The 14,346-nt window shown below is 35.1% G+C and overlaps 1 protein-coding gene across 1 annotated transcript in view; it reads left to right on the plus strand.

Annotated features, from left to right (window-relative positions):
* Positions 1-14,346, plus strand: part of CFAP54 (cilia and flagella associated protein 54) — a 128,231-nt gene that overhangs the window by 43,936 nt on the left and 69,949 nt on the right. The window contains exons 19-27 of the mRNA XM_036401171.1: positions 628-762; positions 1,767-1,911; positions 3,646-3,701; positions 4,649-4,777; positions 6,238-6,385; positions 7,178-7,255; positions 7,337-7,458; positions 10,703-10,876; positions 13,165-13,257. Of these exons, the coding sequence (XP_036257064.1) occupies positions 628-762; positions 1,767-1,911; positions 3,646-3,701; positions 4,649-4,777; positions 6,238-6,385; positions 7,178-7,255; positions 7,337-7,458; positions 10,703-10,876; positions 13,165-13,257 (1,080 nt within the window). The remainder of the gene's footprint in view (positions 1-627; positions 763-1,766; positions 1,912-3,645; positions 3,702-4,648; positions 4,778-6,237; positions 6,386-7,177; positions 7,256-7,336; positions 7,459-10,702; positions 10,877-13,164; positions 13,258-14,346) is intronic.

Here is a 14,346-nt window from a genome sequence, read left to right on the forward strand (position 1 = left end):
AGAATGTGTTTAACATATAGATGGCTCTATTGTCTTTTAAAATGTGTTAATTAGGAGGTTAACTAACTAGAGTTTTGAATTTGTTAGTTATTCTCTTTGTAAGATGCAGATAGGGTTTAACATTTCTCTCACTTGTTAGATATTTCAGTCCAAATTTTTTTCTAGTTGTTTGTTTTTCACTGCTTTATCATCTCAAATGCACCAAGAGCCCATGGAAGTACTCTGTCAAGCAAAATGAAACTATTAATTTATATTTTCTTCCACAAACATTTAAATATTTAATAAAAATGAAGTTCCTCCAGAATCTATTGATTTCAGCATTATAGTTAATTTGCTCTCTCATGTAATTTTCATCTCACTGATTTCCTTGTCAATAAAAAAAAACAACAAAAAAACCTCCCTAAACCTCTAAACCCAGTTTGTATTGTTGTGAGAAAAAAAGCTTGGGTGATCTACCAGAAATTATTTTTAAAGCTTTCAAAATGTTGTCATCTCTTATAAGAAAATGACATATTTTATTTACTATGTTGAAAAATGTTGAAAAATGTTGACACTGTTTGTCTACTGGGTTATTTGTGTATTTATATGCCTACCCATTGCCACAATTATATTGCTTTTTCTTTCCAGAATGTCCATCCTGGCAAAGAAATACTTGTTGATGTAGTAATGTGTTTGTGGCAGAAGTGTAAAACAGAACTTCAGCAAATCCAAAAGAGTGGAAGTCACTGCTTAGAATATATCCACAAACACCAAGCTCACCAAGTACTCCTTCATTGTAATGTATTTCTCTTAATGTGAATGCAGTCTGTTATAGTCAAGGCAGTGAAATACTGGCATCCAGTCTAAGTACCTTTTCTTATGGTAAAGTGCAGATAAATCTTCTTAAAAATATGAATTACGTATACACTTTGAACACACTGTGCTCACATATGCCAGTACCAAAATACTCTCTTAGTCTTCTTGCAGTAACCTGCTGTCTGCCAGTGGGCCACAGTGGTAAGAAGCTAAATTTGTAAAAACATGTGGGCAGGATGTAAGAAGAAGAATTTGAGATGTTGTGGCAGAAAATATCAATGTATTTCAAGAAAGTTGCCTAGATCAGTTAAACAAAGTGGCAAAAACCTTACAACTTAGGACAAGGGAGATGGGAGTCAATAGTAGAATAGTATTCAGCCCATGGGATAGAGTCACAGCCTTACCTTGAATTTGTCCTGTGGGTGAGAGGCTCTTGGTTGAAATGGGCTCTCTGGGCTGCCAGTTGGTGCTAACAAGCAGTTTCTGGAGGAGTTAATTTTGTGACCCTATATAGTGAAATTGTTTGGAGGCTCTCCAGAAGGTTATTTTCCTCTGTATGTACAAACAGTAGTGTTTGGGTCTCTTTTATTCTGAGATTAAGTGAGAAGATATGGAGATAAATGAGAGGCATGCAGTCAAATCTTCTGGAAGGCTTACTTACAGCGAGGTATAAAAGTTATGGCTGTAGAACATTCATAAAACATTCCAAAAGGAATAATTATGTTCTAAAATAAAAAAGTCTGGTGTCTGAAGGAACAGGGGCTATGGAGCAGTATAAATTCAGCATCTTAGTCTGGTGACATTTAAAAAAAAGAAGCCAGATCTAGGAAAGGAGTTGTCTGCATGCTTGTAATATTTTTAGACAATTTTGAGTGCAAAACCCTGTCTACCTCTGTAATACATAAAGGTCATCCAAAAATTTGATCTTTCTCTGTATTGATTTTTTTTTTGCCCCATTTCCTTATTTTTAGTGGGTTCATATACTCTGGATAATGAATGAAATAATTGAGAAGAGCAACATAGCAGACACTAATGTAATGTTTGCAGAGATAACTTTATGTCTAGCTGCAATACTGGAAAACGTAGCTGATTCTACAAGTGAATCTAAAGACAAAGGTAAAGCTTTCAAGAAAAAATTAGTTTTCTTTCAAGAATGACTTTAAAGATTGGAACTTTTCTGAGCTGAAAACTGACTAACATACACATTCAAAAAATATTGTAAAGAGATTGTTGAGAGTAGAAGAACAGCATTTTTAGCACATAATTTCACCCATTATTGGAGCTAATGAAACCTGTTTTTCCAAGGATGTATGATTTCTTTCCTTACATTTCCAGTTCTAATGAAGTAACCCTGTTTTGAATTACATCTCTTATAACTCACTCTCCTCACAGGTCTTCTACATGTCTCTTTGCCCCTTCAGAGTAGCTGCTGTTTTCTCTGAATATAGGCAAGGCAAAAGGCAGTACGTGCTGGGGCTCAGTTGGAGCCTTCAAATGCTGGTTGATTAGTTGCAGGCCAAACAAATGAGGACAATATTGAGGTCATACTGAAGCTTTTGCATTTATTGGATCATCAGTTGGGTTTTCTTCTCTACATATACTTGATTTTTGTTTAGTAATTTAATTGTTTTTGAAGTTGGATTTGGCTGACATTATTGGGATATGCTATCACAATCACACTAAACAAATTTCCTTCCAAAACCTGACTAATGCTGTAAAATATGACTATTTAGACATACATTAAAAGCTCTCTGTTGTCTATTTTGGAATATGAATCATAACTCTCATAAATGTCTTACAGTAACTAGAGAGTAAATGTTAAGGATCTTATTAGACCATATCTAGAAACAGAAAGAAATTATATTAGCTTTGCACTTTCAGAAAAAAAATCTTGGGAAACTACTATTTGTTATTAAGATAGCGTAAGTATTGGTTTTAGTGGTGTTATGAAAATTATAAGGTTCTCATGAAGACTATATGAGAACCTCATTGTAGCATCCATTCAGTTTAAATATGTCTTTTTGGGGGAAAAAAAAGCTGAATAGGTAGGAGCCATTGGTCAAAACAGGCTGACAGTCAAGCACATGCTTGTGTGGAAAAGAACCTATTCACTAAATGAATACTGAGCGAATACAAATTTTCTTTTTTTATGAGGAAGAGACAGTGAACAAGCAAAAACAAGCACAAAAGTGGCACAAGGAGTGACTAGAAGGTTGTTCCTCTGAAAACACACAAAAAACTTACTTTAGCAAAGAAATTAAATTAGAGGGTTTAATTAAGAACCAAAAAATTGTTTTCTCTTATTTTGAAGAGGGAAACATAGGTTTGGATGCATTCTTCATAAGTGAAAGTAATTTAAACAATCAAAGCAAACTTTTAAAAGCTGATAACACTGCTTCAAGAAATATTAAAATGAAATAGCATTTATCATAATAATATAACCTAGTATTCTTAAAAATTATTCTATAAGTGAACTTAACTGTGAATTAGATAATACTAGGTTTGAATTGGTTTCAAAATTGAGAATTGATATGACTGCTACAAAAATAGGAGGAATTACAGAACGAATTCTAGTTTCATTAGCTTGGATGTGGCTATGAACTATATGGTGCCTTTAAAAGACAACATTATTAGCTAATAATATCCTGTATTAGTGTAACTGTACATACATTGCTGTGTGCCTAAGCCCTGGAAAGCTCCTCAAGAAACAATATTATTACCTCTCACATTCAAGCACTGAAGAACAGAATTATTGCCAGACTCTGAAATTAGAAGTAGAGCTGATCAAATGGTACTAAAATTTTCTGGATTTATTTGATTTTCACTTCTGCTTTTCTTCCTATAAAAAAGGAGGAAGTACTTCTCTTTCACAAGATGAGACCTGTGACATGCCTGAAATACTGATGGTAATGTTGAAATTATCTTCATTGATATATTGATTTTGACTAGAATAAGAACACTTCTGCTTGAAGCTTCTCATATGATTTTGTATTAAGTTTACAAAGATGAAATATTTCATGCAATCCTACTAGTGCAGAAGAAAAAAAGCAAAGATATTTTTTTCAAATTAAATGAAATCAGAAAATTTTCCCTGAGTCTTTTTTATCAATCCTTTTTTTGGAAGGGATTGTATTTGAAAGTTTTTTTTACAGCACAAGCACAGTGATTTCCACTGCATACCTTTTTTAATGCCAGTCTTTAGTACCAGCCTTAAATGGTTTAATGACAGATTTCATTAAGACAGTAGAAATTTTAGTCATTGCTTAATTTAGGAAAATATTTTGGGTTGTGTTTTTGCTTCCCTCTTTTTGTAAGGATCACGTGGAATAGATGAAACATCCTGAGTGTCCTTGCTTTGTTCAGCGCTTTGCAGAATTTTCCAATTAAATGACTCACTAAAGCATATTAAGGACAAATGATGTGTTTGCCTGAGGATTCAGGAGTGTTGTCAGTCATATGTCTTAATACTTACACACATGGACAGTGTTTAGTTCAGTGACAGTCTACTTAAAGGTGGTGTTTCTTGAAAAAACTGTTTTCTTAGTAGCGTTGAATGGACTATTGAAAAACTGCGACTGCTATTATTTCAAATTAATTTGTTAAGTTCAGTTTCACTCTGCTATAAGCTAATTCTGCATAATTTTTTTTTTTTGAGCTGAAGGGAAATCAGTCCCACTTGAAATTTAAAATATTAATATTAGTACATGAAGTATGGGGAGAGAGTACCTGTGTAAAGATTGTCTGACAGTTTTAAACTTCAACAGCTAAAAAGAAAAACACATTACTTTTGTAATCTATATTATAGTTTTTAATGTTATCTAAGGAAGTGTGTTTATATGGGTTTTCATTTCAGAAAACACCTACAGAACAATTACAAATTGCTTATGAAGTTCTTGAAAAAGCAATGAATGACATGAACACATCTCGGTTAATGACCATTTTACCAGATGGAAAGTCAATATTTGACAGCTGCTGTACAAAGGTAAAGTTTACAGAAAGCTACACTGCACAAAATCTATCAGTAATATATTGTATTTTGATGGCAAAAACCTCATATTTTCTTCATACTTAGAAATCTTAGCACTATCAAATGTACCTCATCTTCCTGGCCCATGTAAGAAGAGAATAGAAAAAATATATCTGTGTATTATTGTTGTGGTTTAACCCCAGCTGGCACCTGAGCCCCTCACAGTGTCCTGGGGAAAAAGTAAAAGCCAGAAAACTCATGGGTTGAAATAAGGCCAGTTTAATGGAGAAAGCAAGACAAGGAATTAATTCACCACTTCCCACAGGCAGGCAGGAGTTGAGCCAGCTCCAGGAGTCCCCATCACCTGTAGCTTGGGTGCCTAGGAAGACAAATGCTATCACTCGAACTTCAGCCCCATCCTCCTTCCCTGAGGTTCATGTGCTGCCTGTGCTGTTGTAGGGGCTAGAACATCCCTTTGATCAGTGGGATCCCTGCCCTGGTTGTGCCTCCTCAGCCTCCTCTCTGGTGGGGTGGTGTGAGAAGCAGTGCTGTCACAGCCTTGGTGCTGTGTGAGCACTGCTCATCAGTAATGAAGACATCCCTGATGCTATCAACACTATTTCCAGTGCTATTTCCAAACCACTGCTCCATACCAACTACTATAAAGAAAACTTAACTCTCCCTAAGCCAAAGCCAGGACAAGTTCAAAGGGCACTTTTCTCTTTCAATAATAAACTATGAACTCCTTTAGGCTTTCTTCATAATTTTCTTTTGAAATAATGATAATAAATTGATTTCTTAATAAGATCAGAAATCCTTTTCATATTTATTGCTTGCAACTGTATATCATTAAAATATATTTTTGCTCTTGATATGAGCCCAGATCTTCTAAATATTTTTATTCAATATGATATTTGTTCTATGGATTAGTAAAACAGTAAAAGTTTTTGTTGTCATCTTATTGCAAAAGTCCCATACCGTCTCAGTGAGTTCTCATAGGCAGCTCCTTGCAGTACTGACTCCTCCTCAGACCACAAACTCCAACTCTCTCCTCACTCAGCTAACCCACTCTTTTATAGCACTGATCATTATTGGACACAGCTATGGCCTATTAAAGGCAGGCCTGTTCCTAATCTCTGGTGATTAGTACAGCTGCAACTCCTCAGGGGTGAGATTGCCTTCTACACTATTCACTTAAATTCTATCCCTCCACAAGTTTTACACTTTTGTCTTTATTATTGATCCAGTTTACTACTGATTCTCAGATTTTGTCTAGTTCTCTTTGTCCATTTTCTGTGCTCTCTCTCTCGCTAGTTACTCTCCTTTCCATGCTTTCTTGATTGACTGCATATTATACAAATATGATAAATTTCAGCATTTGTCCGTTTATTGAAATAATATCAGTATGAAGAAAAATGTAGTAAGCTAAGTAGTGAAAGTTTGTATTTGCTTAATTGCTACTTCCTATTTATTAGGTGGGCTCAAATGATCAGAATTTGAGTTCTGTTTTGGGATGTGGTGATGATAAAACAGGAACAGATAATGGTTTTGTGACAGATCTACACTTGGAGCTCATTCAGGCCCAACATCGAGTAGCTGTGAAACTTCTTAAAATTACACAAGGTAGGCTTCAGTAAAGTTAAATAATCTTCATAACTTGATTAGAATATTTTTAGCTAATATATTCTGTAGTACTAAGAAATAAAGGAGTATCTGCTTTCTGGAGAGGAGCTGATGTTGGGTAGTTTGTATGCCACATATAGACAGAAATAATGTATTAAATTTGCAGAATTTAGATTTACATTATACTAGTCTACAACTTCTACTCAACCAATGGGAGTTAAACTTTGCTGCAACTAATAGATTTCATTGCTAGACAGTAGGTTGTTGTATTTTAGTTATAATATTAAATTTTACAGTGCCCGTAAAGAAAAATGTTCTGCAGATATTTTTCTGTCATGCTAATTTTCTCTCTAGAGAATGACTTGAATATTTTATTCAGTTCTATTTGTAATTTGAACTTCTACTCCTGTGAAGTTGTCTCTGTATGTCAGCAGACACTCCACTCTTGCTAAATGGCTTCTGAAAAAAACTCGGTTTGTTCTTTCATTCTTAGTGTTGTTTTGGTTTTTTTTAAATTAAGACCTAGTATTAGTTTGAAACTGTAGAGCTACACTGTGCCCTTCTCCTTGTGATCAAACAAACCTCTATTTTTCTGTGGTGTTAATATAACTACTAAAGATGTTAGGCAGGAGGGTGGAATATTTTTAGTGGCTTGATCTGTGCAAGAAATTCTACTTGCACAGTGAGAATGTGAGATGGAGCAGAGCATTGCTGTAAGACTCCATATTAACATCTCACTCAATTTTTTGCAATAGCACTATCAAAATAACTCAGTATTTCCTTCCCACACAGGTGCTCAAGTTGTTCACAGAAGTCCTAAGTCTAGTAAATCTCAGGAGAAGAATATTGAAGATTTCCAATATTTATCAGGTAAGACATTACTTAAGATTTTAGAAGTATAATAAATTACTGCCACGGTTTTATAAATGTCTTAAAATATCTGTTTTCTAGAGGAACTTATAATGAAAAAAATGAAAAGGAATAAGCTATCCAGAGCAATCTTTTTGATGCAAAAGGCTGCACAGAAGTTTCCTGAAGACTTAACTACTGCTTCCCAAAGGCAGCTACTGGAGGTAATAAGAAAAAGGTTATGATAGAACTTCTTTACCATTAGCAGAGTTTTTAATGTTCTGTGTAAGTAAGACACATAATACCACTTCTTATAAAAACAAGAAAAATGGACGGACCTTGAGAGTCATTGTGTGTTTTTAACTTCTATTGTCAGTCTTTTTCCTGAGGAGTTTCAAAGAATAAAGTGACCTTAAAACAAGAAAAGAGCACATCCCCAAATTTTGTGCATACATGCAAATTCCAGGAAACCTGAGAGTAGATAAGATCTTTTCTTCTGTACCGTATCTCCTGGACTTTGCAGTTACAAACCTAGACATTGCCAAAATGTCATTCAGGTTTCCTTACTGTAACCTTTGATATTGTTCTTTTTCCCAGATCTCCAAGTCTTGGAATACTTTAGCTGGTGATGATGACATGGACTTTATTTTATTCTTTCTGAAAAAACAGTTTAGAATTTGGGATTTTGGAATCTATTGGAACTAAAAGCAGTGTCTTCCTCGGTTCATTTCACTCTCTTGAAATCCATGAGAGTATTTCCATTGACATTTGTGCCAGCATCTGTCCATGAAAATTACCTGCTCATCAACAAGGCTTGAAATTTCTTTATAGCCTGTTCAACAGATAACAGAACCTGCAAGTTTCACTATATAAAATATAAAAGAGTATTTTAAACAAGGTTACTAGAAGTTGTTTTTCTTTTAAGTGCCACAAATTTGGAAGCATGATAAGTAATACGTATATTTATTACATCAGAAGAATGCAAAAACTGGATCAGAAAATGCATACATTAAAAATACCTCTCATATATTTGTAAAATATGTGTTATTTATGAAAATAATATCAGATGTAGTGATATGGTATGCAAATTGTAACTGTAGCCACCAGTGAAGACTTACAAGCATTTCCCAAGAAATATCTGGTTATCCCAAACATTTACCAAGCTCTTACACTGACCTTCACTACCTTTTGCTTCTGTGCACTTTTCACCAAGAAAGATGTAGATAAAAAAATATATCTGCATACAGTTGGAAGAAAATATAAGAATTCATTTTGTCTGTACAAACTTAGCATGATCTCTTCTGATATTTGTTTTATGATTAAATATTTAATTATATGCTCAATTAATTTTCCTGCTTGAGGTGGATGGTGAACACATAATAAGCAGCAAATCCATACTTTTATTTTCATGCTTTTGCTTTTTTGTATTGTAGAGTTTTATATAGAATTGCATCTTCTGGTCTTTTCTCCTGTAATCAGCACAATATGCTACAAATCTGTTTTTGTTATGTAGCAAAATAGGAAGCAGTTTATTTTATTTTGAGAAGCATACAAATAACCATTTCTCATGCAGTAAACAACTGAGTAGATATGGAAGCTTCTGAGTCATATGTGTTTACTCAATTGCATCAAACTGCTTAATGAGCTGCTTGGCATTTTTGTTATTTCTTTCACAGCTGTTTAATTCTTTTTTCCTGTCCTATATGTCTAGTTGGAAATCCAGTTTTTTACAGAATTGGATACACTGGTAGTTCTCATTGGCCAGTTGGAATATTGAATTTATGTGATGAAGTTAGTCTCATGGTGCAAGTCTGTGACAAAGTCAGGGATAAAATGTATTTGATCACAGGTCAAGCATTTGGGGTTTTTATGGTGACATTTGGCTTCCTCAACTGCAAGATTATTCTTGCTCATCTTGCAACACTGCCACATTTATTATCTTCCAAGTTCTACAATTACTGAAGTACAGGTCATGCAGCACCACTCTCAGTCACAACACCATCTTTATTCAAGCTGGGAGCATTTTCACCCTTGCACTAATCAGAAATATATCCTCAGACTAGAATGAGTCCATGATACTTTCAATTAAAAAATATGTCATAGGACTGCTTACCATGGAGAAGTATAGTTTTTAAGGATGCAATGAAGCTTCAGACTGCTGATTGCCAAGTTGAATGGTTGTGTGAATCCTGTGTGATGGGAAGAGTCACTCTGTATCTTGTTCTTTATCTTAGATCCTTCCTGTAGTGTCTCACTAGGGTGGATGCAACTCTAATCTAAAGGGTGAGAGAATGAGGTGGAGTGGTAGGACTGTGAAAATTATTAGCTGTGCAAAAGGCTCTATGAAATCTGAGCTCCCTGTTTCACTCATTTCACCATAAACCTGAAATCTTTTCAGAATTTTTGGACATGAGATTTCAGGCTTACTCAGTCTGTGATCTGACCCACTATGGTATAGGCTTCTACATGTGTTAGGACAGAAACAAGGAACTGTTAAGCTGCAAGATTATAGGAGTGTCACTGAATTACCAGTAACTTGGAATTTTTTTTCATTTTACCTTTCAGACTCAGCGTAAGTCCTTGGTCCAGTGCAGGGCACTAAAAGGTGTAAAAAAAATTTCTAGTTGTAGAAATATGTCCTTTCTTGTCTCTACACAAAATGTAATCGTTGTTCATCTTTGTGACTTGGCCTTTTTGGCTTTGATATGCACTGAACAGCTGCCACAAGTAAAGATACAGAAGTACTAAGTTCTTAATATTAGATTGCCTAAGTTAAGTTTCTCTTGAACTGGCAGTGACATCAAGGTGAAGAAACCTAACAATTTGCTATTCAGTCAAGTAAGAAATAAGTGTAGCCTTGATCTCCAACCAAATGGCCACATAATCACTGTATTCAGGATGTCCCCACATCTTTGACACCTGACTGTCAGTCAGCTTTCAGCAGTCTACAGTTAACCAAGGGAAAAATGGCTTAGCCCTACTTTTTCTGGACCCACATTCCTTTTTCTTTATTTGTAGACTTTATTTTTTCCCTCTGTTTCTAAAGTACAAAAAATTCAGTCCAACTGCTTCTACAGCTCCTCTAGAAATTCCACAGATTAGGTTTCCAGCTCTCTCCTAAATAGGAGTTGATATCTTTTTTGTTTCTTGTTGGAGTTAACCACTGGCTGGTACTAATTGCTTATCAACATTATATGTGATCACGAACTTTTTTCCTATCGGTTCTTCCAAAATTGGATATGCTTTTTTCATAGAATTCTCTAATTATGAAATTAATCTGCATATATAAGCATACACAAAGTACCATTCATCCTCATTTAGGATGTAGGATAATATGAAAAGCTACTGCAAGTTTTCTACATAACAGTGAAATTTTCTATGACAATTTGAAAACAATGTGTAAAATTTAAATCTGTCTGATTTGTTATTTTCTAATTGTTTCCTCTTTTGTTTTCATTTCAATCATAGGAAGCACTAACTTTAATTGAGCAAGTTGAAGCTGAACAAAATGCATTGTATCGCAGTCTCAAAGAATCTATGAGCAGCAAGAAAAAAAGCAGGACTCCTCCTCCTCCTCTGTTACTTTCTAGATCACATTGCTCCATGACATTTAAACCAGCCCCGTTTGATTCAGATATTCAGGTAATGTTTTTCATGATGACTGCATAAGAAATAGCTAAATCATACACAAGAGAAAAAGTTGTTTCAACAGTGCTATACCAACACATTTTTCTTTGTTCCTGAGAGGATTATGTTATTCTGACTTAAGTATCCTTTTTTTTTTTCCTCTGTGAGTCAGTTTTCCTCTGTGACTCACTGTTTTGATCTTCACATTTGCATGACACTTTCTTAATCTCGTGCATTATGTCCCTTGGTGCTTCTGTTGTCTAATACTTACTTATTCCACTTATCAAAAGCAAATTTTCTTGCTTAGGGGTTGACATACTCCTAGTTACCCTCTGAAGAGAGACAAGACTGTTGCATCATGTGATGCAAAAATCTCTGTTAATGAAGTGTTGAAGTGACTCAGTTCAGCTGGAAATAATCCACTTTCTGTCGAACATGTGCTGTCACAGGACTATGTGGATCATAGGGGATATTAGGAGAGGTCTCTTGTTCAACCTTCTGCACAAAGAAGGGTTGACTGAAACTAAAACACTTTGCTCAGGGCTTTGTGCCGTCAGTTCTCAAAACTTCCAAGAATGGAGACAGCTTCTCTGGAAAGTGTATTCCAAAAGGGCAACATGTTCATAGAAAACTTTTTCCTTATGTACAGTTGGAGTCTCCCTTGCTTCAATTTAGATCTTTTGTTTTTCCTTCTCCTACCATGCACTACTGTGAAAAGCAAATGGCATCTACTTCTCTCCCTTCCTTTGCTAATCAAGTAGTTTTATCACAGAGGCCAGTCATGGTGGTCAGCCCTGATTTGCCCTTAGTAAATCCCTTCTGACTATTCTAAATCACCTTATTCTCTCTCCTTCCCTTGTCCAGAAGGGATTCAAACAGGCTGGAGTATGAAAAATTTACTAGCTGTAGTTTTCTTGAGAGAGAAATTTTCATAGTGATTTTGCAAGCTTCTTAAAAATAATGATGTGTATATACCCAGTAGAAGCTCAAATCTTAATAATAGTGGTAAGAATATTTCTGTAAACAGTTTTTTCATAACCTGCAGTTTTATTGCAGTTGTATCAGTAAATTTCAAACAGTTTAAATCGGGAAAAGTTTATAATTTCTGTCCTTACTGAATCTAAAATAAAATTTAAAAACCCGAACTTAAAAGTTTGGTAGTTCATTTGTTTTAGTATGTGTTCCAACGTAATGTTTTTTGATACAGGAGGGTTAATGCAGCATCTTGGGCCACTAGATGGCGAAGTGTGATTATTATTCTTGTAATTTGAGCCCTGCTAGTCTAGAAGACTTTTTTTTTCTAAAGTTAACACAGAGTTGTTGACCAGACAGGAAAGGTATTTTTTTAATGTAGAAGTTATTAACTGAATGCTTAATATTTAGTTTCTTAGGATAAATGTGTGCCTCAGATTTAATTCAACATACATAGTTCCTGTACTAGGAGTCAAAATACCTGTGAGATTTTCAGATCATAAGGCTCATTTGCTGAAAATAGTCTCTTCCATGTCAATAACACCTTGTGAAAAACAGTCAATAGGGAAACACCAACAAATGTCATCATTTAGACTTCTGTAAGGCCTTTGGTAGAGTCCCACATGACATGGCTGATCTCCAGATAGAAGAGACATGGATTTGATGGGTGAATCATCATTCAGTGGATAAGGAATTGGCTGGATGGACACAGCCAGAGTTGTAGTCCATGGCTCAATGTCCAGGCAGAGGATGGTGCTGAGTGGGGTCCCTCAGAGCTCACTCTTGGGACCGATGCTCTTCAGTACCTTCATTGATGACTGGCAGTGAGGTCAAGTGCAGCCTCAGTAGGGTTGCTGATAGGAAGCTGAGCTCTGCAACTGACACAACAGAAGGAAGGGATGTCATACCTGCATCACTTTTGCCTGATTTTAAGGATGTGTCCTCAAGTAGTTTGCTAAATCGGAACCCAATGCCAACTTTAGAAGAATACCGTTGCAGGGATAATAATGGATCAAGGATGAATAATGGATCTAGGTGACTTTAAATCTGTGACCTGTAGAGTCTGTGCTTTGGGATAGCTTTGAGGAAGAGGGTAACTCAAGGTAGGGTTAGAACAATGGAGAATCATCTGTTTTTATTGCCACTAGTATATCTAGTTTTCCAGCTAAATAAATTAATTGATATTTTTAGTGCAGTTAGACTATACTTTTTTATAACTAAGCAGAGTTTTTTTGCAGAGGCTGTTTTCACAAAATTTGTACATTCTACATTAGGCAAAATTTGGAAATAATACTGTGCATCATTTAATTTTGTTCTCATTTTCTTCCAAGGTTTCATGGTACTGTATTTTGGGCTGTGTAGCAGGAGGAAGTAATACGAAAGTAAGGTTAAATAGTAATAAACTTCAAAATTCAGGAGAACAGGTAAGAGAGGTAAAACTTGTTTAGTTAATTCTCTCTTCCTGTTAAAAAATCCAACTCTCTAAATCTTTCTATCTGACGCATTTTTAAAAATCACGTAACTGGCTAAGCCTTTGACAAACTCTTCTATCTTTACACCAAAAAACTTCCAGGAATCTTTTTTGAATAAGAAAATAAATTACTCAAAAAAGCTTCAAGATTTAAGCAAATCTGTACCTTGTTTTAACTGTTTATTTGGGTGATATCTAAGAAATGTAAAAGTAAAAGGAAGTATATGAAGTATTTTTAGAGTGTGCTCCAGACACTACTCTTTCCAGGAACTCAGAAAAAGAAATTCTAAACAGATAAAAATTCATTCTTCTTCTTAATTGTGTAACTTCTATCAGCTATTTCTTCTAAACAAGACATTGCCTTACTTAATGCTGGCAGCATAGTAATATAACTTTTTCAATAACCTTCACATTCAGACACAGTTTATTTCTAGGTTCATGCTCTTTCCCTTTCATTCTGTGAACATGTGGTGTGGTGAATCATCCCACACATCTTTAACTACTTATGACTGATCATGTTGACTGTCTTGGTACTTCTACATTATTTGTTCATTACAATTTGACCTTTACTTTTTTGGATTTTTTTCTTTGTTTTTTGGTTGGTTTGGTTTTGCATTTTCAGGTAGGTTTTTTTTCCATTGTTTCACATTCTGCACAGACTGAGAAAGTTCTGGTTTTCATTCACTCATGCCTGCTATTGCATTGTCCTCATTTATGACAACAAGGAAGCATCCAAATACTGTGCATTTTGTAATTTAAGAAAGGAGCAAGAAAGCTTCAACATCTCCTCTTCAGCTTCTGTAGTCTAACACCTCATTGATCACCTCAGTGATCATTTTTGTACCTGGAAATCTTTATTAAGTGTTCTGTTCTTTGCAGGGCAAAAGAATTCCCCTGTGCTTTGTGACAGAAGAATGATATCAACATCTTGTGCCTGATGTTTCAGGCTTTCCTGGCTTTGTAAGCAAGCTCTATAGTAACACTGATAGACTTGTGTTTGGTGATGGAGAGGGAATCTGTGCCCTTAGTTCCCCTGGCTCCT

This window comes from Molothrus ater, chromosome 5 (assembly GCF_012460135.2).
Source record: "Molothrus ater isolate BHLD 08-10-18 breed brown headed cowbird chromosome 5, BPBGC_Mater_1.1, whole genome shotgun sequence".
NCBI classification, from domain to species: Eukaryota; Metazoa; Chordata; class Aves; order Passeriformes; family Icteridae; genus Molothrus; species Molothrus ater.